This window comes from Melozone crissalis, unplaced genomic scaffold (assembly GCF_028551555.1).
Source record: "Melozone crissalis strain CALT ecotype California unplaced genomic scaffold, PUWL_Pcris_2 ptg000063l_1, whole genome shotgun sequence".
Lineage (NCBI taxonomy): Eukaryota > Metazoa > Chordata > Aves > Passeriformes > Passerellidae > Melozone > Melozone crissalis.
In genome coordinates this window covers 2,927,730-2,953,894 of record NW_026535841.1, presented here as the reverse complement: position 1 = coordinate 2,953,894, position 26,165 = coordinate 2,927,730, and the positions used below count along the sequence as shown (strand labels likewise).

General features: G+C 48.8%; 1 protein-coding gene across 1 annotated transcript; it reads right to left on the bottom strand.

Moving 5' to 3' along the window:
• Positions 1-768: 768 nt before the first annotated feature.
• Positions 769-26,165, bottom strand: ASCC2 (activating signal cointegrator 1 complex subunit 2). Its single transcript, XM_054288931.1, has 19 exons — positions 26,118-26,165; positions 23,569-23,664; positions 21,790-21,948; positions 21,281-21,451; positions 19,229-19,358; positions 17,368-17,435; positions 16,841-16,951; positions 15,171-15,283; positions 14,077-14,151; positions 13,437-13,544; positions 12,321-12,389; positions 11,633-11,707; positions 11,067-11,244; positions 10,281-10,495; positions 8,690-8,809; positions 4,699-4,920; positions 2,384-2,492; positions 1,652-1,728; positions 769-948 (listed from the first exon to the last, which is right to left on the bottom strand). Exons 2-19 carry the CDS (start codon positions 23,647-23,649, stop codon positions 780-782), a joined length of 2,250 nt encoding a protein of 749 aa, XP_054144906.1. The 5' UTR covers positions 23,650-23,664; positions 26,118-26,165; the 3' UTR covers positions 769-779.

The window sequence follows — 26,165 nt, the reverse complement described above, 5'->3', positions numbered from 1 at the left end:
CTCAGGGCACATTAACCAGCAAATTAACCCAGCAAAGCCTATTTGGATACCAGGAAGTTCATCAATACTGTGTAAGGGTCTTAAAAAGCCAGCTAAGACATCTACATCTTTTATTTGCACCATCTGTTTTCACAGGCCTCGCTTGAGGGACAGAAATCCATAAGGTCTGACTCACCTGGACCCCTGTGGGTCTGCTGGCAGTGGGAACAGCCTGAGCCTTTCTCTGCCAGCTCAGAGCTGTGCTGGGAGGTTTAGGTGGAGCTCAGGGCAAGGTTCTTCCCCCAGAGGGTGCTGGCACTGCCCAGGCTGCCCAGGGAATGGGCACGGCCCCGAGGCTGCCAGAGCTCCAGGAGCCTTTGGGCAGCACTGCCAGGGATGGACAGGGTGGGGCTGTTGGGGGTCTGGGCAGGGACAGGAGTGGGACTGGATGATTCCTGTGGGTCCCTTCCAAGCTGGGACAATCTACAACCCAAGTTCAGGATAAGGCATTTCCATGGAAGCCGTGCTCTCAGAGCTGCCCACTCCAGTATGAAAATAAAACTCTGAATTATAAATAGTACAAAAGGGCAGGAATGGCTGCTGCAGCCTGTCCCGTGTATTGGCTGCAGCCACTGGCATACACAGAGGGCAGGAATTGCACTCCCACAGGGAATGCAGCTCCGTGCGAGCCCAGCTGCCGGGTATTGCACACAACATCCATCCCCGAGCAAGGGAATGCCAGGAACGGGAGCCTCCTCCTGGGCAGGGCCCGTCACGGTGCAGCCCCGCCCCGGAGCTGCTCAGGACGGGATCATGCCCTTGCTGCGCTTCCTGTCGGCCATGGCCCGCCGGTTGTGGTTGGCCCGGGTGCTTTTGTTGGCTTCCTTCTTCCTCCGCTCCTGCAGCGTCTCCCGGCTCTGCCCGTGGCCCTTGGCGTTGCCAACAACGGCAGAGCCGTCGTGCTTGTGCCTGGGGGACACAGAGCAAGGACATCACAACAGGCACGCTGCACTCCTGCGGTGAAATCCCACATCCCCACAAACACCAGGGTGTGAGGGGTTCAGCTCAGGGCTCTACGGCAGCCCAGGAGCAGCAGCAGCCACACCACCACTGTGTCCTTCCACACACGGAGCCCATCAGCTGAAACCAGCTATGAAACTGTCCCAAAATCCCTGTGGGAGCTGTTGGAGCTCTGGGAGTTGTGCTCTCCGAGAGCCTGTCTTCCACAGGGTTCGTCTGCTTGGAGTGACAGGACAAGGGGGAATGGCTTTATGCTGAAAAAGGGGAGGTTTAGATTGGCTATTAGAAGGAATTGTTCCCTGGCAGGGTGGGCAGGCCCTGGCACAGGGTGGATCCCTGGATCCCTGGCAGTGCCCAAGGCCAGGCTGGATGGGGCTTGGAGCCACCTGGGACAGTTCCTGTCCCTGCCCATGGCAGGGGGTGGAACAAGATGCTCTTAAGGTCCCTTCCCACCCAAACCACTCCATGATTCCATGGCATGCCTACCCCTATTCAAAGGGATAAAACAACCAGCAGTGAAGTAAAGGGTGGGTGAGGAATTCACCCCACTGTGGCAGGACCCTGACACAGGAATGCCAAGGAGCAGGAACACCCCCAACAACTCCAGTCAGCAGCAGAGGAGCTGCAGAGGCAGAGGGAGAGCCTTGCTTACCCCTTCCTGGCGAGGAACGCCTGGCGCCTGGCCTCGGCCCTCTCTCGCAGGACTGCGGGGTCCTGCACAAAGTGGTCCTGAAGGAGGCAAGGGAACAGGGCAGGAAACCCATCAGCACCAAGGGAACAGGGCAGGAGACACATCAGCACCAAGGGAACAGGGCAGGAAACCCATCAGCACCAAGGGAACAGGGCAGGAGACACATCAGCCCCAAGGGAACAGGGCAGGAGACACATCAGCCCCAAGGGAACAGGGCAGGAGACACATCAGCACCATGCAGCAGCCTGGAGAGGAGAGGATTCTGTTTGAAACAGAGTCAACTCCTGGTTCATTACCTCAGGACCAGTGGGATTGGTGTCAGGGGCTCTAAACACAACACCTGGCACAAAATCTGCCTGAAAACCTTCCCAGCCCATGGCTGCTCCCAGCACATCCATGGAAACAGAGTATCAGTGACCCTCAGAGTGCTCTGCTGGCTCTGTCTGTCTCTGGGTAAAGCAGATTAAAGCTCCCCACGGAGGAAGTGTCACTGCTCCAGCACAGTCAGGGCAGGGAGCTGTGGAGAGCTGTCCTTGGGGACACATCACAGCCCAGCAGCCACTGAACAGCAGCTCAGTCCCTGCTGCTGCTCAGAGATTCCCTCTCTGAAACAGGAGATCTGCTCCACATCACCTGCAGGTGAAGCAGGGAAGAAATATGGTAAATTTGAATGCAACTCCAGCTAAATGTCACCTTTGTTCTTTCCTTTTCAGCTTCCTCCTCCTCCTCTTCATCTTCTTCCTCTGTCTCCTGTCCTTCTTCATGTCCTTTAGGTCTCAAGACCTGAGGAATTGTGAATGGCCTGGGAAATAAGACACAAATAGTTAGAAAAGAAAACAGCACAGCCACAAACATTTCTCTGAACAGCGCATCCTTTGTGGTTTGCATTATGTCTTTAAAAAGATGAGACTCTACAGATTTCATGGACTTCATTTTCCTGAACAAAAAAAACCAAAAAAAAGCCCAGAAGAGCCAGGAGTTAATACCACATTCCTATGGGCAATTAACATACACACAGTCTCCACTGGGGAATGTTCACTATGAAATTGTCACTGAAAATAATAATAATAATAATAATGATAGTTATATAAAACCCCAACCCTGAAACCTCACAAGGAATTTCTCCACAGAAACAACTGCTTCCTTTGGGAAATGGGCATCCAGACACAGCCACAATATGAAGGAGTATCCTTTGCTACAGCAGACAGGGAGCATCTGCTGTAGCAGACAAATCTGGACAGAAGCATTCCTGCTCAGGCAATGCTGTGCTCCAAACCCTCTGACTGCTCAGGGCTACCCAGGGAGCCCCAGTTCCATTGCTCTGCCCCAGTTTCCTACAGGGGGAAAACCCTGGAGAAATTCATCAGGCTTTATGAATCACTGGACAGGCAGAGCAAAAGGCCTGGGGGTGGAGGAAGAATTTACACATGCCTATAAGTCTTCTTTAACATAAATATGTGTCTGTGTTTGAATTCCATTGGAATTCAGACCCACCATTCCACTGCCAAAGAAATAAATGCAGAACCAGAAAAGCCTTTGTTATGTCAAACCAACAGATCCAGTTTTCAGCACTGACATCCACTAATTGTTTCTAGGGGCACTGAGACCTGAAAGAGGGAAAAACACCTGAACGCCACATTCTTACAGGCAAAACACAAAAAGGATTTAAATTGAAGCTTCTCAACACTTTAGGAGAGAGAAAAAAGGGACAAAGAGCCTCAAAGCTTCCATTTGGTTTGAGGTTAGGGATGGTGACATCTTCATAATACATCAGAATTCAAAAGGCCACTTTCAGAAATGTTAAAGCAGCTTTTAAACCACACGATTTCTAAAATAAATAGTCTCCAGCCTCCATCCCCATTAACCCTTTGTTTCCCAAAAGCTAATTGTGTGCAGTTGTCAGTCATGGTGCAGAGTGCTGTGCAGTTCATCAGGGACTCAATTCCAGCTGTCAGCACTCAGAGGGGATTGGCAGGGAAAAGTCTGGTTGTAAAATTCCCCAAATTTTGAGGTTTTCCTTTGCTAACCAGCCATTTTAGGTTGCCCAGCTCCACTGATTTTCCAAGGCATTTTTCCCTGCTGCAGGGAAGTTTCTCCAACTTCTCCAAGGAGAGGCACTGCAGTGTACAAGTTTCCACACATGGCAAATTCCCCTCTTGGATTCCCCTCTTCTTCACGCCGGAAATCCCAAGAGGACTCCGAAGGCCAAGAGCCCTGCTTTTAACCCCTTGGGTTCGTAGTCTCAAGAGGCGGATCCAAATGTCCCACTGGTCAAACTAAGTGCCCATCTTAAATTCCAATTACCCATTGGTAACCACAGCAAAACAACATATCCCAGATGTCCCATTTCCGGTCAAACCACGACACTGACTAATTGAGGCAATGGCCCAGTGGAAGCTGGGCACACTCTGTGTTCATTTGCAACCCATTCCTGAATCTTAGGAATAGTCTGGCTAGGAATTTAGTTTGTATTTATGTACAGCCACTCTTCAATGAGGTTCTTTGCCTCAAGAGTGCCATCACTTTCTGTTCAAGGAATAGCCTGCTGTAGGGGGATAGACCATAAGTAAATACAGGTAGTACAGAAAGTCACCTTACCCCCTAAAGAGTTGCAGCTGAGCCAATTATTAAGGATTAGGAGCAGGCCTGATGTTAACAGGCAGCTGTTAACATAAGAAGAGTGTTATAAAAGAGTGGGTTGTTGGGAACTGGAGTCAGTTGGCTGCTGTGAGGACAAGGAAGAGTCAGTGCCTAGAGGAGATGCCTACAAGAAACATCAGGGAGGTACAAAACTCCAGCAGTATGGAACCTTTGCAATGTAATGACAATAGAACACTCCCTATCCACAGGAGGAGACCCAAACATCCCTCCTTGCACATCACAGTGCAAACAGAGAAAGGGCTGGTTTGAATCCCTCGTGGAGGAGCAGAGCCCTAACAGCGTTTCCCAGGTTTGTGGGAGCCAGACAATTCCCTGCCTCCCTCCTTCCCCCTCCTCTCAGCATTCACCTCCTGGCGATGAGCTCGTCATCCGAGTCAGCGTCGTTAGCGCCCACTTGGTTCCCATCGTAGGTGTCGTCGTACTCGTCCTCGTAGTCGCCGTAGCCCAGGGCGGCCGCGGGCGGCAGGGGCAGCTCCTCCAGCACCACGCTGTACCGGCTGTAGCGCTGCCGCTGCTCCGCCACCAGCCGCTTGTCGTTCACCAGGCTCCGCGTCGTGTCCTTCTCCCTCCTGCCCGGCAGCGGGAGGAAAAGGGTTAAAACCTGCCCCTGAAGCGGCTTTTTGTCCTGTTAGTCAGTGGGGTGTGAAGCAGCGCAAGCCTCGCCCCCAGTGCCACAGGCTCGGCTTACCCCCCCACCTACTGGCCTGCTGCTTTATGGGATCGTGGGATGGTTTGGGCAGGAAGGGATCTTAAAGCTCATCTTATTCCACCCTCACACCTTCCACTAGCTCAGGATGCTCTGAGCCCTGTCCAGCCTGGCCTTGGACACTGAGGGATCCAGGGGCAGCCACAGTTTCTTTGGGCACCCTGTGCCAGGGTCTCTCCACCCTCCCAGGGAACAATTCCTGCCCAATATTCCCTCTATCCCTGCCATGTGGCAGTGGGAAGCCATTCCCCCTTCTCCTGTCACTCCAAGCCCCAATGTCCAACCTGGCCTTGGGCACTTCCAGGGATCCAAGGGCAGCCACAGCTTCTCTGGGCACCCTGTGCCAGGGCTTCCCCACCCTTCCAATTCCTTCCCAATATTCCCTCCATCCCTGCCCTGTGGTAGTGGAAGCCATTCCCCCTTTTCCTGTCACTCCAAGCCCTTGCAAACAGTCTCTCTTCCATCTTTCTTCTCAGCCCCTTCAGGTCCTGGAAGGCCACAATTAGGTCATCTCAGAGCTTTCACTTCAGGCTGAACAATCCTAATTCTCCTAATTTTCCACACAGCAGAGCTGCTCCATCCCTCTGCTCGTCCTGGAGCCTCCTCTGGTGTCACTCCAGCAGCTCCAGCTCCTTCCTGTGCTGAGCCCAGGGCTGGATGGAGTGATCATTTGTCCCAGGGCTGTTTGGCCACTCAGAAAGAGCAGGAATTGGAGACCACCACCAGCACTTCAGGCAGAGAGGAAGCTCTCACAGGAGGCCAAATGCAATCCCATTGCAGGTGAAACTTGGCCAAGGTGCATGGAGCACAAATGTGAGGGGAAAAGGACAAATGTAGACAGGGAGATCCAAAAAACAACCAGGTGAGAATGAGAATAAACACAATTCCCAAGGCAAAGAACAAAACAGTGGAGAGTGACTGTGATTCAACCTCTCAGAGCACTGCAAGGGCTTGTTCTTTAAATTTAGAAGGCAAGTAAATTACAGTCATTTTATAGAAGGGAAGACCAAGAAACAGAGGATTTCAAAAGCAGCTGCTGAGTGTCTCAAGCTGCACAAGCATAATCTCTCAAGTGCCATTTTTCAGACCAGCCAAGTACATGTTTACAGCAAAGCAACAAGGGATTCCACTGGCCAGCATTCCCAGGAGAACTTGCATCCCAGGATATAATCCCAGCAGTGGCGTTAACAGAGAAAGAACCTGGCCAAGGCAGTGGCAGTGACTCAGGAAGGGACAGACTGAGGGGGTGTGATCCAGCAGCCCAGATTTTCATTTGGAATCTCAAAACAAAGGAAGTTTGCAGCAGGAGGTGGTTCCCTGTCTGCCATGACTCACTGGTGGCACAATGCCCTCCCCAGCACGTGCTGAGCTCACCCAGCCCGGGATCCCTGGGATAACAGCTCCTGTGGGAATTCAGCTGAGCCTGAACCCTGCACCTGCTAATTGCTTCCTGTCCAGCTGGTCTGGTGACTGCACAGGAGCTGCATGAATGGGCACCAATCCCAGGAAAAAACCAGTGGGATAGCTCCTCATGGAGCTCAGGACATGCTGTGGCTCCAGGAAACACATTCAGCTGACAGCCAGGGCTGGACAGGCACAGACAAGTGCCATCACTTTTCAGGATCAGCAGAGTCTGTGCTGGCACATTCATTTCCTTGTGTTTGATTCTCTCCACGTCCTGGCTGGATTTGTCTTTCTCAAGGACAGTCTCTGCCCCAAACTGCTGATGCTGAGAGTGGCCAGGACAACCTGCTCTGGCCCTTTAGTGCTATGGTGACACCAGGCTTAGCAACAGCACCCTGAACACAAGAGAATTTGGTGAGCAAAAGGTATTTAGAAGGAGGAAAAAAAATTAAATATTTGATAGAATTCAAATCCAAAGCAAATCTCAGACTAAGCTTGGAGAGCCCTGTTACCCCAAAACTGGGGTGAACCATCAGTGCTGAATATTAAATCCTGGAGACAAGGTACTGCAGCTTTTCCTTGGATTCAGTTGGATATGGTCATCTTTGGGCACTGCTGATCTCCAGGTTATAAACTACTCAAACCACAATTAATGTCTGGAGTCCTGCAGACTTTTCCCAAATGTTCTGAAATGAAGGGAGGCAAATGACAGCAGCAAGAGGATAATCCCAAGGGGTCACATAACTACAGCAGGAGAGAGGAGAACTTCTCCAAGAGTGCTGGTGCCCCTGGAGGGCAGTGCCATGGGAGCACATCCCAGAGCCCAGCTCAGGGATGATTTACAGCTTCCAAAGCTCTCCAAGTGATCTGCAGAGGGAGCTCTGGATATTCCAGCCACTGCATGCTCTGTGCTGAACTCAGTGCTCTCTCGCCTTGACCAGCTGCTACTGCAGGGCTTTGGGAAACAGGGATAAAGGCTCTGGGATTCAGGGATAACCCAGCACACCTGTGCAAGGCTTTGGGCATCAGGGATAACCCAGCACAGCTGTGCAGGGCTTTGGGCATCAGGGATTACCCAGCACACCTGTGCAATGCACCTGTCTCACAGAGCAAGGCACCACCATGAGGAGAAAGGTTCTGCCTCTGAATTCTCAGCTATGGACACAACAAAAGTCATGGCCTTGGCCAGAGAGAAAGGAAATTCCTTTCTTGCTCAACCAAGACAGGATCAGCACTGTGGCACTGCTCTGAGGAGCTGGGCCACTGGACTTGGGAACAAAAGTGTTTTTTTCCTGAAGTTTGATGCAACTTTGCTACCAAAACCTTAACAGGGTGCTCTCAGGTCAGTGGCTCCAACTCCAGCCAGACTTTTAGTTATCTGCTGTGTAAACAGATCCCAACATTAGGATCACCCTTGGATGGTTAGAGGAGGTGTTTAAAGTCCAGTGCAAGGCATCCCTGCCCATGGCAGGGGGTGGAACGAGATGAGCCTTAAGGTTCCTTCCAACCCAAACCATTCCACGATCCTGTAATATGTTTTTAAAAGAATCTGGAACAAGGGAGCCACACCATAGAGCTGACATCAGTGGGAGCCAGCACCACACACCCTGTGAGGCAGAAAGCAAAGTGAAAACTGGTGGGGGTTTGCAGAAATCTCTGTTCCTGCCAGGGGGATCCCTGCTCAGTGCAGGCAGATTGACTAAATGACCTTTAAAGGTCCCTCCCAGCCCAAACTACTCCACAAGTCCAGGTGCCCTTCTGCAGGAAGCTTTACAGCAGCAGGGACACACAAGCAGTCTAAGGCACTGAATGTTATCAGATGTTGAAGTAGATGGATATTGAATCTTCCCTTGGCTCCGGATCAAATCATTAGTTATTCTCAGCTCTGAGTCACAGTCCCAGGCTCAGGGATGGGTCTTTTCAAGGTTTGTTGTTCAGTGCAAGTTGAACACTAAGCCCAAGGAGGAAGAGCCTGACATTACAAATGAGCTTGGCAGAGCAATCTCCAGCAGCAGACACAGGAAAGCCAATTAGGAAAAACACTAAGTGAAACCAAGCCCCTCATAATATTTCACTTTCCCAGACAAACAGGTGGGAAACATTTTTGATAAGCCTTTCCCCTTGCCAAAACATTCCTGCAGGAGGTTTTTAGGAGAGATAAATGTGCAGGATCCCAGGTGTTTGTTCCTCCTGACAGGCAGAGTTAATGACTGGGTGCCAACACTCACCTCTTGCCTTTCTGGATCCGAGACACATCCACTGCATCCCTGCTGAAAACATCAAACTCATCATTCTGGAAAACGTTACAGCGAGAGCTGACCAGAGGGGTAGGGTCTGGCTTCAGCTGCCTGTTAAAAAACAAACAGAGAGAATAAAAACAAAAGTGAAGTGAGGAAGAGAAATCCTCTCCCTTCCCTAAGCCCTTGCTTTATCCTTTATCAATCCCAAAATATCCTGAGCACACCAGAGGTGCTGGCTGAGTCACAGGGCACAACCCCTTCCCTTCCCAAAGCTTGGATTTGAGGGGAAACTAAAGTAACTCACAGAAAGCCAAGAGAAATTTTTTCTGTTCATTTCAGAGTCTATCAAACCATGCAGGACAACAGAATATTCAACAGACTGCCTGGTCTCAACACAGTGCCTCAGTGAAGACAAACACTAAGTGTGATGAATTACAGGCTGGAAAAAATTCCAATAATTTGTTGCTGCTGATTTCAAGATATTTATCTCCCTTGTTAAATCTTTCCCAGGGTTCCAGGTTTATGTTTGTTCAATTTGTAAGTCAGAAGACTGTACTTTTGACATTCATTTTGGTGGTGCAGACAGCTCAGCTGGGCAGCTGCAAATGCTGCTGTGCTCCCCTATAAATCAGCAGGGGTCACAATTCGACATTTCCTATCGAACCAGCAGCTTTGTTTCAAGATGCAAAAGGCAGGAAGAAAAAAAATGCAGCTCTATCTTGTGGAACTGCTGGCTTTGCAGAAAAAGCAATCCTTCCTAAAGCCTGTCCTGCACCAGTTGTGCCAAAGTCAGCAGATCTGATGGTGGGAACAGAAAGATTGTTGCAAAACTCAGATTTTTTTACATCATTTTTCCGATAAAGATGCTTTCCTTTAATGCAAGAGTGAGACAGTCTGCCCATAACTCCATGAAATGTGAACAAACAGCACATTCACATCCTGATGCTCTGTCAGGAACTGCTGGTGCAGCACAAACACACACTCACAGCTGCAGACAAACTCCAACAGCTCAATCCTGCCACCAGCTATAAACTCTCCATCCCCTGCCCGATCCAGGAAAGCAGGACAAGCCTGGCAAGTTTGTCAGAGGGAACATAAAAATGGATCTGAATTGTTCTATCTTCACTCACAAAGCAGCAGCCTGTTAGATAACCATATTCGACCCTGTGGGTTGAATTCCAGCTGAATTGGGTCCTCTGAAGATGCCCTTTCCTGCAGGACAGCTGGGATATTCACAGCTGTGACAACAAATGCTGCAGCAAAATAACTTTTGAAGGCAATATATTCTGTTGCCCAGCATCCTAGTCTAGTCTAGTCTAGTTTAGTCTAGCATTTCATGTATAAGTGGTTTTGTCCCCTGTCACAAAACACAACCCTGCACCTGCTCTAACACTGAGCAGCAAAGTTCCCACTCCTCTGCAGGGACACAAGGAGGGCAGAAAACTGGTGACAGGTGACAATGAGAGGCCTTCACTTCTGTTCTCTATCCCAAATATGCAAATTCTCACAGTTCTACAAGTGTTGAGCCTTCAGTGAGAGCAATTAAGTGAGACAGAAACAACCAGAGCTTGTCCCACACCTTTGCATCCTTCGGTCCAGCTTATCCAGGTACGGCACCAACTTCTCCTCCAGGATGTTGTTGATCACCTGCTCTGTGTCATATCCATACTCCTCCAGGCAGGCCAGGATGAATCCCTCTCCAAGATCTGGCAGCAGATCCTTCACTTGGGAGATGAGGGAGTCCAGCTCCACGCCGGACACGGCGGCGACGGGCGCGGCCGCAGCGCCGGCACACTGGGGACACCAAACACACCTGGTGGCACTGGGCAGGGACACAGCTGAGGGCAGGCAGTGGGCACAGAAACACAGGGCAAGCAGCACTCTGGGGGGCTCTCAGGGTTTACACACACAAGTCCAAGACTGGAGCCCAAAGAGAAACCAGCTGTTTAAAGTACACGAGGTTTCCAGCACAGATTTGGGCACACAGCTCCTTCTGCCAGTCCCTGAGTCAGCAAGGACACCCTGGAGAATCCCTTCCTCAAATAACAGGCAAGCTCTGCATTTCAAAAATATGCACATGAGCTGCAGGGATGAAACAGAGTATTTGAATAATCTCCAGCGAGGGAAAACCCAAGCCATGAGAGCTGGAAGCAATTTGCTCAGAGATAACTCAGGATTCAGGTATAGCTTTATGTCTCATTTCCCAAGGCTGCATGGAGATCCAGCAAAGGTCAGAAATTACACCAAATCTCATGTTGTCCCCAAAGCTGAGCAAACCAAGCCTGTCCTCACAGACAGAGGAAGGCCAGGAAGAGCAGAGCCCCCAGGGAGAGCAGAGCCCAGTCCCACACAGAGCTGTACTCACCTCATCCTCCAGGGCACACGCAGCCCCCACATCCTCCCTGTCCTCAGGGCTGCCCTCCACTATGGCTGAAGTTCCATTGGATGCTGCTGGAGCTTTAACAGCTTGTCCTTTTCTCCTGTCTACTCCTTCCCAGGCACTTTCCACTGCTTGGAGGATGTAGGCTGTCCTGGTCTCATCTCTAGGAGCACAGAATTAAGGACATTTCTGGATGCACATGTTCAGGGATCACTCTGAGGTAACTATGGGATTGTCAGTGATGCCCAAATTTGTGTCTGCATCAACACTCACAAAACCATGGAATGGTTTGGGTGGGAAGGGACCTTGAAGCTCATCTTGTCCCACCCCCTGCCATGGGCAAGGACAGCTTCCATTACACCAGGTTGCTCCAAGCCTTGGACACTTGCAGGGATGGGGCAGCCTCAGCTTCTCTGGGCAATAACTCCCCCCTATCCTTTTTCTTTTCTGTTAAAGGAAAACTTTCCTGTACTCCTTGCCAGTCATGCAGCTTAACCAGAGGCAGAAATGTCACTGGTGTGAAGGAATCCAAGTGCAGAGCCCAAGGATACAGTGCAGAGGATGCCTGCTGGAGCAGACTCACGTCATCCTCAACAGGGAACAGCTCGTCGTAGTCACGGAGAAATCTGAAAACACAGGAGCAAGTTTAATCAGTGGAGCTCAATTAATTAACACTACTGTGCCTCTCTGACTGCCTCAGTGCTCAGGTAGGAACAGAAAACCTCTCACCCAATGCTGGATTCCAGCCATGCCTGATTTTGGTCCCACTACACCACAGCAACACTCCTCAGGTGTTGCTGGAACCCAGTGCTGCATTACAGGGAAAATCTGCTTTACTATGTGAATGTGCTCAGAATGCCAGCCTGGGCAGGAGGACAAGATGGAATTCCCAGTTCTGCCACTTCCTTTGCATCTCCAGCATTCATGTTTAATATTTTTCTGGTCTGGTCAGCCCAGCTGGAAAGCACAGATCAGTAATAACAGCCTAACTTGTCAAGGCAGCTAATGGCTAAATTGCTCTTCTCTTCTTTGTGAGGCTGGATTAAAGGGAGTGAAGAATTGCATTTCTCAGTGCCAGGGTCTGTGCTGCAGGCTGAAATCCTCTCACTGCACTTCTCCCAGCTACTTACAAGATTTCTGACTCCCAAATGCCTCGTAATGCTGCCTCAGGCAATTCTGCTGTGAAGAACGGCAGAGGAAGGAGCTGAGCCCCTCAGGCCTCCTGCCAGCCAGACTCACCTCCTCTCCTGGAGCACCGAGGTGAAGATCTGCAGAAATTCCTCAATAAATGGCTGAATATTCTCACAGCTGCAGGAAAACAGCACAGTGAACACTCAGAGGCAAGTCTGCCAAGCCCACCACTCACATTTACGCACCAAGGGAAAGCCCCATTGGAGGAGAGATTTCAGGCCACGTTTGGCTTTCACAGGAGCAAAGAGTCAAATGGAGGCAAGTGGTTTTTAAGGCTTCAGCAAACACTTCAGCACTTTGATCTCAAGCTGTATCACACCTAGAATTACAAGTTTTCAGACAGACTATATAAATAGTTTGATGCCTCAGACTTGCAGTGAGCAGAAAATGGTGTGCACAGCTTTTGTAATTGTGCCTTTATGATGTCTTGGGATTACACCAGTGAATTTTCCAGGAAGTCTGTGCTCACCTGAGCAAGAACACCTGCCAAGCAAACTCCCACTGCAGCCTCAGTGCCCAAACCCTGGGTGCTGCTGAGGCTCCAAGCCTTGTTCCAAGGCACCTTTGGGTGGGAAGGGACCTTAAAGCCCACCCTCTGCCACCCCTGCCATGGGCAGGGACACCTTCCACTAGCACAGGGTGCTCCAAACCCCATCCAACCTTGCCTTGGATGCTTCCAAGGATGCCCAGCTGCTCTGGGTACCCTGTGCCAGGGCCTGCCCACACTCCCAGGGAACAATTCCTTCCCAATATCCCATCTAACCCTGCCCTCTGGCAGTGGGAAGCCATTCCCCCTCATCCTGTCACTCCAAGCCCCTGTAAACAGCCTCTCTCCATCTGTATTGTTGGACCTCCAGGTCCTGGAAGGTCACAATTAGATCTCAAGGTGTTACACATGACCAAACTTTGCACAAACCACACACTGGGGTCAGAAAGCTCATTGGACCCAGCTCACACTCCCAGAGATTCTGGACCAAACAGCTCCATCTGGAACATCCTGATACACAGGACAACAGAATTTGACCTTAGCCAAGCCTTTGGCTACGATCCCAACACAAATAGCAGTTTCTGTTCATTTTCTCCAGTAAATTTGTAAATGAGAAGCAATTTCTCCCACACAGCAATCAAGTAATTGGTGAGTAGCACAGAGCCAAGTGCCAATACCTGCTCTCTAGGATGGGCTGCAGACAGACTTGGTTTACTAGGATGTGAAAAACCTCTATCATCTTCTTTCTGGAGTGTGAAATCCTCCTCCACAAATCAGCAAAAACACTTCAGAGAGAGCAAAAGACACTGTTGGTGTCAGCACCAGAATCTGTAACACACCTTTATGCCAGAGTTAATCCTCTAGAAGAAGAATTTCATTAGGATGATCATCTCCTTGCTGCAAAGACCAGATATTAGACACATTTCATGGTCATTAAGGAAAATCCATGCCCTTAATAAAGCTTTTCAATTCCAATTGTCCTGGCAGCTCCCCACATGAGACCCCTGCTGTACCAGCACTGCCTGTCCCTCACAGTGAGACTGAGCTACACAGAGATATCATTCATGTTCTCACACTTTGTAACAATTTACATGCACCTCCCATCAAATTCCTTCTTACACAGCACTAAAAATGATTCGTCACCCCAGTGCCCAGGAAAATTTGCTATTACAGAAGTCATCTCTTCAGAGCCCTTTGAAGCAGCAGGAAAAAAGCCAGGCTCCTCAGGGATGGGTAAAGCAGCATGAAGTGAATTCTTAACTAAGCCCAGGGAAGTCTCACTGAAGATCCAAAGGAAACCTTTGCAGGAATTCTCACCTGTTATCTTCATAATGCCTCTTCTTGATTGCAGATTCCAGCTCAGGAACTGCCAGTTCATAAAATGAAGCCAATCTGTACAGAGGGGAACAAACCTGTACCTGTCAGCTGAGGTTCCAAAAGTCATTTGCTAAAAGGCAGAACAAATGGCTGATTTCATGAAACCCTCCTCACCAGCAGCACCCATGAGCATCACCTCATTTTGGTATTTCTGCCCCAGAACACAAGCAAACACAGCACAGAAAAAAGAGCAGCACTCTAAGGAAATCACAGGGAGGTCTTTGAAGGGGTAAGAAAGAAAAGCATTTGAGAAGCATCCTGGTGCTGATCAGAACCATCTGCTCAACCCAGAAAAACCCCCAACACAGATCTGCAGCCTGAAAAGACCCATCACTCTCAGAATCACAGAAACCTTCATGTTGGAAAAGCCCCCTGAGAGCACAGAGTCCAACCATTCCCCAGCACTGCCAAGGCACCACAGACCATGTCCCAAGTGCCACAACCAGCTGTTCAATCCCACCAGGGATGGGGACTCCACTGCCCTGGGCAGCTGTGTCAGGGCTGGACATCCCTTTCCATGAAGAAATGTTCCCTAACACCCAACCTGAACCTCCCATGGCACAGCTTGAGGCTGTTCCCTTGCCACTCTCTCCCAGCCACTCAGCTTTTGCCAAACCTCACTGATATTCTCCAGCATAAAACTGGGCATAACATCAAAGGCATTTGTTTCCAGACCTTGAAGAACTATTTCTCTGAAATACTTTCTGCTTCACTTGCTTTGGGCCCAACAGCAGAAGTTCCTTTTGTCCATAACTGGTCCCTCCCCACCCTTCCCAGAGCACACCCAGCACTGTTCAGCTGACTGGAAATGGTCATGGATGCCTGGCTCTAGGATCACTCCTAAATAACAACAGACATAGAACAGAAAATCCACACATCCCTATCTCCATGCATTTATTATGCTGCATTCCTGCCAGAGAGACCCCAGCAGCCTCTGCACCAAATCTGTCTCCTCATCTAACAATGGGACAGGACACAGCGGCACATTCAGTATTTTTACATGGCCAGGACAAACTTTGCACTCCAAGACATACCTGTAACAAAATTCATGTTTTTGGAAGGTCTGGCAAGCCAAGGGAAAGACATCAAGAAAGGCCCAGAGAGTTGTGCAGGTGTCACATAAATACAGCACAATGTCCTTCAGCTCCTGGGAGGGAAAGAGCAGTTACTGAGGGAAGGGCCAGGCAAGGTTTCCCAGCAAGGACGCAGAATATTGGGGCCAGGTCCCTTCCTAACTGCAGAGTCTGTATCAACCCCATAAACCCCCAGGGCCTGAGGGCAGAGACAACATTTCTCCCAGAACTCCTAATGTTTGTTTAAATATGTATAATGCAATCCCAACTGCCTGCTTTCATTAAAGATCCTGGGAGATTATAAGAACCCTCATGAGGTTCTGTTCTGGAAGGTGGCTTTGCCCTCAATACACCCTCCACATATGGAATTCTTCCCCATGCATTCTTCCCCAATGCTTCTTTTCATGAAGCACTGCACAGCAGAAACATGGGAATCAAAGGGAACATGGGAATCAAAAGGAACATGGGAAACATGGGAACCAAAAGGAACATGGGAAACATGGGAATCAAAGGAAACATGGGAAATGTGGGAATCAAAAGGAACATGGGAAATGTGGGAACCAAAGGGAACATGGGAATCAAAGGGAACATGGGAAACATGGGAATCAAAAGGAACATGGGAAACATGGGAACCAAAGGGATCATGGGAATCAAAGGGAAAATGGGAAACATGCGTATCAAAGGGAACATGGGAAACATGGGAACCAAAAAGAACATGGGAAACGTGGGAACCAAAGGGAACATGGGTATCAAAGGGAACATGGGAAACATGGGAACCAAAGGGAACATGGGAAATGTGGGATACAAAGGGAACATGGGGATCAAAGGGAACATGGAAGACATGGGAATCAAAGGGAAATGGGAAACGTGGGAACCAAAGGGAACATGGGACACGTGGGAATCAAAGGGAACATGGGAAACATGGGAACCAAAGGGATCATGGGAATCAAAGGGAACATGGAAAACATGGGTATCAAAGGGAACATGGGAAACATGGGAACCAAAAAGAACATGGGAAACATGGGAACCAAAGGGAACATGAGAAATGTGGGAACCAAAGGGAACACGGGAAATGTGGGAATCAAGGGGATGTTTTCTGCAGTCTGGTCCAGTGCCAGCTGCATTTCCAAGGCAGCTGACACAAACTGAGTGACACACTAAATGACAGTTTCAAACTATCACTTATCAATAAATCATACTTTGAACTGATAGTTTGGTCCCACACACAAACTGAAAGACTAAGGTTTTTCAGAGGACCACATTTACTGTCTTTGTACAGCCCCCAGCACATAAACTCCTCTTAATTAACTGCAGTTAAATGACACTGCTGTTAAAATACACATTTCTGAAGGAAAAAAACCCAGCTCTTATGACCTCTAGGGTTAGGTGGAGACTTTTGTCAGATTTTGTTACATTATTTATAAGCTGGTTAAGCAAAAAAGTTGCCAGGTTAAAAACTATCCATGTTCCAAAGGATATGGTTGAAAGGAATCCGCTCATGGTGGAAAGGTTTTATCATCATGTCCCAGGACAAAGAGTGCAACAGTGGCACAGAACCACGAGCTGTGGGAGCTTTTGGGAACAGAATGATCCTCTGTGGCCTGCTCAGAGTACACAGAGCTCACTCCTACCTGGAGGGGCATGTTCCCTGCAGTCACACTGACTTTCTCTTCCAGTTTCTGGGGCTCAGCAGAGGCCCCTTCACACTGCAAACCACACTTGTGCAAAATATTGTTGAACACCTAAATGAGGAGAACAGGGCAGTGTTAACAGACAGGAGCCAGCAGTGGGACACAGCAGAGAAGGCAGGAGCTGAAGGAGGATGGGAGGGAAGTGTCATCAAGTAATAATTTTAGATAAAGTTCAAAACCTCCCTGACACACATTAACAAACTAGGGAAAGGGAGAAACAGCAAAGTCAGGGGAGGCTTAGGCTGGATATTAGGGAAAGTTCTTCCCCCAGAGGGTGGTCAGAGCTCAAGGAGTGTTTGGACAGTGAGTGGGATTGTTGGGATATCTGTGCAGGGCTTGATGATTCTTGGGTCCCTTCCAACTCAGGATATTCCTCATGAAACACATTCTGCCCACCTACAGTGTTCCCTTCCCACTCTCCAAGCTATGCCACATTTCCAGATGAAATCCCAGCAGGAAAGCAGTACCTGGAGGATAGTGGGCAGAGTTTCATCGAGGTCACTGAAGTAACTGGGCTGCTGAGTGAAGATGTTTCCTGAAAAGGGAAAGGAGAGCATTTCCATCAGTTCAGACATTGATGCCAACGAGCAAATTAGCATCAGAAAATGGTACTTGTGTTATTGCTGACACCCCAGACACACCTAGTGACCATGAGGGACACAGCCCACCCTGACTCCTCACCTCATGCACAGGCCCTGCTCCCAAAAAGCTGCTCCATCAGCTCTCCACTGCCCCTGGAGATCCAGCAATGGGAATATGCTCATCAGAGCAGAGCAAATGAGATGTCAGATGATTCACGCTCCAGGGGCTGAATCAATGAATAATGCAAATACTATCACTGAACAACCCCAGATCCTTTATTTGACAACTGGAGTTGACTTTTAATTACTGATAACAGCTCAGCACACACCAGGAGATGTGCTGCCGAATATTTCTTAAAGGTAATGAGGCTTTAGTAACACCTGCTATTATTTTACTAGGACTCCATTATCCTTACAAAATACTCCGCTGAGTAATGCCACACCATAAATCCTCACCAAGCAAGCACCAAGGCTCCTATTTTCCTGGGAATTACTGTTCAGATTTTGACAATTAAGAGTTTTCCAGCAAGGACAGAGCTATGAGACAAGTTTCAGATAAAGTTATACCCTGAGAAGAACCTCAAGTTTCTGAAGTTATGAATTACACACCAGAACTGCTCATGCCATTACTGTCCCAACATAGTGAAATAATCAGGTGAGCAAATCTTTGGTCACCTGCATGCAGCATTATGCACTCCAGAGCATAATTCAAAGCAGTTTTCATTACTTAGGTCTCTTTTGGAATATTTTAAGACCCAGATAATCTGAGCTTCCCATCTGAAAGGGAAGCATCTGTCTTGCCATGCCTACTTTCCATCTCTGAGGCACAACAGAGGAATTTATAGTAGAAGCTACTGAAAAGGGATAAAAAGATTAAAAATGCAAAGGTTTACCTAAGATTTTCGGGCTGGAAATCTGTCTACACCACATGATCTAACTAACACTTCTCATGTGAGCGAAGCTGGAAATGAGACAAAAATAACTACCAAAGAAATGGAAAACCTTCATCCCATGAGCTGCAGGCAAAGTGGGTTAGAATTCAGGAAGAGCTGGCTTAATCCAAGGGCAGATATTCTTCCACTCAGGTGATGTTAAAGATCAAGATAAAGAGAGCAGCTAAATCAATGTGCTCCATCTTCACTCCTCAGCACCCATGGCTGGATGTTCCTCCCTGTGTACTCACCACCAGGGCCATGTGCACAGGCACAGAAAGCCAGGGATAAGCACAGCTTGAGCAAGGCTCTGAAGTGTTTGTGGTTTGAAGCTCTGGGTACATCAATGCCTGCACTGAAGTTTCAGGTTCTCCCACTTCCCACAGCAGTGATTACCTCACTCTGAATGTTTCACTTGGCTGCCAGCTCTGGGAACAGCAGCACTCACAGCTGGACTGTGCCCATCTCCCAACCCTCCTCACCCTTTCCCATCTCTGCCAGGGTTTTACAGAGCCCCACATTCCTCTTACAAGGGCTGAGGGCACATTCAATTGGCACAGGAAACAACTGCGCCTAGGTTTATGTCTAACAACACGAGCCTAGCTCAGGGCAGCAAAGCAGGACATGAAGCTTTCCTTGGAACAAGCAAAGTGCACATGGAAAAAGAAAAGCACAATCTGATCTAGAAATGACAGATCTTAGGTGCTACTGAACAATTAATTTTCAGAGCAGTTCCACTGGTATAAACCCCAGTAAGTCACTTTCATAAAAGCAAAAACCTAAATGTAGCAAGTTGTTCCTTGACTTTTACTGACCAATCATCTTCTGGAGCAGGAGCCCATTTCCTTTCCCAAAAAGGACACAGAGATCCAGAATCTTGGGGATATCGAACAGGAAGTTGTTGTAAATAATTTTTCCAAAGACAGATGGAGTGATAAAATGATCCTACGAAGACAAAAAAAAAAAAAAAAAGGAATTTAAAGGGTAATCCATATCTTGCTCTGCAGTAACTCCAGCATTATAAAGGCACCTGTAAAAACATCTCTCAAAGGTATATTAAGGAATTTATTTCATAGAAGGCAGCAACTCTTCTTGAAACAGCTTCTGTATTCCCATATTCCTGTCCTGCCACACCAGGCACCCCACTGAACAGCAGCTGAATTAATCTAATCTACCTGAAAGTTTTACAAAAAATCTCCCTGCAGGTCCCCAGTTCCCAGCCTGACACCAGAAGAGCTCAGGAGCAGGAATGAACAACCAGGCACAGGGACAACCTGAGGTTCTTGCACCCTGGAGAGCAGAACCCAGCACCAGAGACCACAGAATCAGGGACAGGCAAGGAGAAACCCCAGAGCTACAGCTCTACATGCTGACTGCTGAACACTGTGCCAAAAACTCTGAAAGCATTTCTTAAAAAATTCTGGATGAGAAAAATCCCATTGTCTGACACTGAGAAACAGGCAGCTGAAATGTGATTTTGGATTTTCAGAAGCCCCGTTTGCCTGTGACAGCAAATGTTTTCAATCCCAGTGAAAGGCAGGGCACATTGTCCCTGCTGAGGCAGAGGGATGGGGCTCAGTGCTGGCCAGGTTCCCTTTCCAGAACTCCTGCTGACTCCTGCATGACAATGGACTATTCATCCCCTGCAGATCACTCAACTAGAAAATGGTTTCAAATGCTCGCCTGCCTCTGGAGTGGTGAGGTTTAATCAGATCCTGCAATGAAAGACAGCACAGAGGTGTCAGGTACTTCTGCTGAAGTGATGCCAGCTGCAGGCTCCAGCATTCCTTCATCCTGCTCCTGTCCCACTCCTCCACTCCCAGGCCTTTCCCTCAAAACATCCTGAACCCCAGCACTGTGATGAGCAAGAGAATCAACACAGCCCTAGCACATGATGAACGAGTGAGGAGATCAGTGATTGCTGCAGCACAAGGGGCCTCACTCACCCTGCCCAAAGGTGAAAATCCCAGAGCTCCACACGGGAGCTGCACTCACACAATTAGTGATGAGGATGTCTTTAATTATAGAATCCCAGAATGGTTTGGGTGGGAAGGGACATTAAAGCCCATCCAGTGCCACCCCTGCCATGGCAGGGTCACCTCCCACTGCCCCAGGCTGCTCCCAGCCCCAATGTCCAGCCTGGCCCTGGGCACTGCCAGGGATCCAGGGGCAGCCCCAGCTGCTCTGGGCACCCTGTGCCAGGGCCTGCCCACCCTGCCAGGGAACAATTCCCCATTCCCAATATCCCATCCATCCCTGCCCTCTGGCACTGGGAGCCATTCCCTGTGTCCTGTCCCTCCATCCCTTGTCCCATGTCCTTCTCCAGATCTTCTGAAGCCCCTTTGGGCACTGGAAAGGGCTGTGAGGTCTTTCTGGAGCCTTCTCTTCTCCAGGCTGAATGCTTGATGATGCCAAGATAACTGTAATTTAGAGAGACTTCACTGTATGTCCAAAACTTGAGGCCAGTTCATGGAGACATAAGTATTAGAAGGAATTTTATGGCCCTGATGGAGTGAATGCTTGGAAACTGGTGGCCTGAAGAGCCTGTTCCATGAGGCCACACAAAGGAGCCTGTTCCATGTGGCCACACAAAGGCCAACGTGCTCTCTCTCCTCTTCCCATGACATATCCAACCACTGCACATGGATAACCTGCCATTACTCAGGAAGGAGATGGAGGCAATCAACCAAGGAACCACTGCATAGTTTGGATACTTCAGCCCTGAGTGTTATCACCTCCACTCTGAGAACCCAGCTGATAAAATCATCAGCAAGAGGAACGTCGTGCCAGAAGGAAAATGACTCATTTCTCTCTTTTTTTCCTAAGTCACACAGCCTGGAGCACCTGCAAGGCATGGGAACATTCACCTTGGACTCCTTGTGGGTGGACATCCTGAGGAAGGTGAGGAAGACACTGCGATGGAGGCACTTCTGCAGCTCCTGCACCTCGGGGTGGCAATCCCACAGCACGTCGAACTTGCGAGGGGCAGAGCGCAGGTAGGAATCCAAACACTTCTGCAGGCTCTCATCAAATATCACCTGCCACAAGGAAAGGCAGGAAAATGGAAGGAGGGAATGTCACACTTTCATAGGTCATGCTCCTGAGCAGCCCAGTTAAATTTAAAGCAATCAAAAACACTCAGACACACGAAAAGGATTCCTATATCCATCCAATACAAGCCAATTATTAAAATCCCCAATGGAAAATCCTTAGGGAAATACTTTCTTTGCATTCTAAGGTGCAGAAATGGAAATTAAATGTTTCCTGCATGACACAATAAGCATAAACAAATCTTTATGAAAATGATGGAAGGCTCATGGCTTTTACAAGCACCTGGATGTTTATGTTGTATCTCCAGATAAAAAGCAATGACTACCTGGCACCAGAATTTGTCATGAGGCAGAGCCAGAAGCCAGTTCAGGTCATCTGCAATGAATTTTGCTCGTTCCAGGAATTCCTCCACCAGAGCAGGGTCTCTGATGGCAGGAGGGGGCTTGTACAGCACGAACGACCGATCTGCTTTGATTTCTGGGTGCTGCAGGAAGCCAAAAAAACACTGTATTAGAACTCTGTATTACAACCACTGTATTAGAGCTCTGTATTAGAACCACTGTATTAGAACCACTGTATTAGAACTCTATTACAACCACTGTATTAGAACTCTGTATTAGAACCTCTGTATCAGAACCCACTCTGTATTAGAACCCACTCTGTATTAGAACCCACTCTGTATTAGAACTCCAGACCAAGTGACAGCAATGTCACCATCTGCTCACTGAATTCCAGGAAACACAAAGATACCTTTTAATACAACTTGATATTATCAAATCACAGAATGGTTTGTGTGGGAGGGGACCTTAAAGCTCATCCAGTTCCATCCCTGTCATGGGCAGGGGCACCTTCCACTATCCCAGGTTATTCCAGCCTGGCCTTGGGCACTGCCAGGGATCCAGGAGCAGCCACAGCTGCTCTGGGCACCTGTGCCAGGGCCTGCCCACCTTCACAGGGAACATTTCCTTCCCAATATCTAATCTAAATTTCAGTTTGAACCAATTACTCCTTGTCTTGTCGCTACAGTCCTGATGACAGGAACATTCCCTCCCCTGGTAACTTCTCATTTTCTACCCTTTCAAGGCAGTGGGTTTGTATCCTTCTTTATGAGCAATATTTTCAGACCTTGATAATTTGGCAGTTGTTGCTCCTTGCTTTCTCTTAACCAAAGCCTGACAAAGCAATCCTCCCACACCATCAAAACAAAGAGCAGGAGCTTCCTGGCATGCCTTTGAACTCTCTCTTTTTCCTCTGAACTGGTTCTTGCACAATACTCCATGAACTCAAACTGACACAACCATCAAAGGCACAAACACTTTGCTAGCTTTCCCAAAGGTTACTGAACAGGCTTTGCCCAAATACACCCATCCTAAAAGGAGAATTCAGTGAGCAGCAGGTTTGGGCTCTGCCTCATCCCAGGTGTCCTCAGGAGTGAGCAGCACTGACAGTCCCACTCCTGCAACACACCCAAAAGGCTCTCTCCAGACCTTATTTCTGGGAAAATATGGTTTCTGTGGGTTGAATTGTCTGGTTTCATCAAGCTGAAGGCACAAGGGATGAATCCCAGTGCCACAGCTTGGAGCTAAACCTGAGGCAGAGCTTGCAAAAACTCCCTGAGCATCCCTGCACTGCAGCAGAGGTTACAGACGCAAGAGAGGGAGCTGGGCTGTAAACACAGTTTACTCCAGATATTGAACACAGCAAGTTTGGGTCTCATGTTTTGGGTTTTTCTTATGGTGGGTAAATGAAATCTCAACTACGTGAACACATTAAAAAAAATTATTTAACAAGCAGGCTGAACAAATTTCACATAATATCCTGAGCTGGAAGGAACCCACAGAGATAATCCCAGCCCCTGTTCCTGCCCAGACCCCCAACAGCCCCACCCTGTCCATCCCTGGCAGTGCTGCCCAAAGGCTCCTGGAGCTCTGGCAGCCTCGGGGCCGTGCCCATTCCCTGGGCAGCCTGGGCAGTGCCAGCACCCTCTGGGGGCAGAGCCTTGCCCTGGTCTCCAGCCACTCCTGTCACCCATCCCAGACAAGCCCCAGTGTAAGACAATGATTTATTGAAGGTCTGTTTGGCTCTCAGGAACACCAGAGCTCACCAGTGCTGGCAGAGTTCTCAGCTTCCCTGTCTGGGGATCCCTTTCTGTCAGCTGGAGCTCGTCCAGAGGCAGTGCTGGCATCCTGGTGGCTTCTTCCTGTCCCCAGCAAACAAAAGCAGCACAGGATGCACTTCACAAGGTCAGTCAGGCAAGAGCAGAACAAAAGAGGCTGCAGCCCTGCTGTAACACACACACTCTGGCTGGGAACACATTTATACCCAGCAATTTATACCCCACCAAAATGCCAAATTCTGGGGGAACCTGGACATGTATCAGAGGAAATCTGGAATGTGGTGCTAAACTTTCATCTCTGATCCTTACTGAAAGGCCACAGATATCTCCCAGGACAACAAAACACATTTGGGGACACTGTTTAATATGGAAATTAGGTATTTAAATGGGGTTGCTGAAGAGCTGTGCTGAACTCTGGCCTTTGCAGCCTCTTTCAACACTTGCAGTGTCTCTCCTGACAGCACAAACTGCAGTAACAACCCAAACACAGTGCTATGCTTTAAAACAACCCAAGCACAGCCTTGCCTGTGCTTTAAAACAACCCAAGCACAGCCTTGCCTGTGCTTTAAAGGAGCATTTTTGGTGCCTGTGTGTGGAATCTCACAGCACTCAGCCAGACAAGGGACACAGGCTGAGCCTACAAAAGCCTTCCCCACCCACTCCTGCCAATTCCCATGTGCTGACAGCTTCATCTTCAGCAGCATTTGTGGGCTCAGAAATGTTCCAATTAACTTTCTGAAATTAACTATAAGGCAAATATTGGAGTAACTCAAGAGAAAGAATGTTATGGGCACTGTTAAAAAAGTTCAGACTTATAAAAAATGAAAGTTGCAGGATAAAAGGGCTTTAGAATTCTTTAGGGGGTAATGAGTTCTGCAAAATGGTACTAAAAAGTAATGCTCTTATTAAGAAAGTCACACATCTCATTAGATGCATGTTTAATTGCAGTCACATTGCCTGGGCTGAATAACAATTAAAACAAGAGCAGTGTCTCTAAAGCTGAACAACTCTGACTCAGGAGTGGGGTCATGGTTTAGGCAGCAAGTGAAAAAATAACATTTTTCATTTCATAAATTTGTCACCTATGGATTTAGGCAAAAATTCTGTAATCTAACATTTTAGAGCTCAATTAAAATAATACAGCAGAGCAACAGCAATACCCACAGTTTAGAAAACAAATAATAATTCTGTCTTTCCAGAAGAATTTAAAAATTAAAATGTTGACAGGAGCAACTATTACTTTATGATGAACAATTTCTTTGGGAAAAAAAAAAAAAAGAAACCACCAAAACTTTTTAGCAGAATAAGCCAAGCTGGCTTTTAGTTCAGTTTCATCATATATTTAATTTGGCTCTTAAAATTTTTAGAGTCATTCTGAAAGTTGCACATAGAAATGCGTATTTGTAACAAAGAAAAACATGCCAAGTGTCTCATTTCAAGCCTGGAATGTACCATAATCTCCAGTCCAAGTCAAAAACATCCTGGAAGAGACAGAAGCCTAGAGAAGCTAGAGAAGAGAATAAACCTGAGTATGGGATAAGCTCAACAGGGAATAATTCCTGATCACTCTCAGAAGCTTTTCCCCCCACAAAGAATTTTGGTGTAAACCACAAGCCCACAATTAATCTGTTGTGCCCTGTGATTTCAGGTGCAGTGGAAGAGCCAAACATGATGAACCAGAGAAACTTATTTTCCCAGAGAAATTTATTTTCCCAGTGCCAGGAATGTTCCCTGCCCTGCAATTCCCACTGATGAGCACATCCATGGAGACATCCAGAGTGAGGTGACACTGCTGAGGACGAGGCAGCCACCCCAGCACAGCTGGCACAGGGAATGCTGCAGCATGGATTCATGGAAGGGTTTATGTTGGAAGGGACCTTGCTGCAGCATGGATTCATGGAAGGGTTTATGTTGGAAGGGACCTTGCTGCAGCATGGATTCATGGAAGGGTTTATGTTGGAAGGGACCTTGCTGCAGCATGGATTCATGGAAGGGTTTATGTTGGAAGGGACCTTACAGCTCACCCCATTCCACCGCTCACCATGGCCAGGGATTATCCCAGGCTGCTCCCAGCCCTGTCCAGCCTGGCCTTGGGCACTGCCAGGGATCCAGGGGCAGCCCCAGCTGCTCTGGGCACCCTGTGCCAGGGCCTGCCCACCCTCACAGGGAACAATTCCTAATTCCCAAAATCCCATCCATCCCTGCCCTCTGGCACTGGGAGCCATTCCCTGTGTCCACTTGCTTGAGGCCCTTGTCCCCAGTCCTTCTCCAGCTCTCCTGGAGCCCCTTTAGGCACTGGAAGGGGCTCTGAGCTCTCCCTGGAGCCTTCTCCTCTCCAGGTGAGCACCCCCAGCTCTGTCACCTCGGCCCTACCCATGGCCAGACACCCCCGGTTAACCCAACACCGCCGGTTAACCCGGGCCCCGCCGCTCCCGCTGTCCCCGCGGCCCCGTCCCCTGCCCGGTCCCTGTGGCACCGGGCCCTGCCCAGCCGCTGCCGCCCAGCCCAGCCCCGCCTCAGCTGCCCGAGCCCGGTACCGGCACTCGCGTCCCACCAGCCCCGCGACGCTTCCGTGGCCCAGCGCT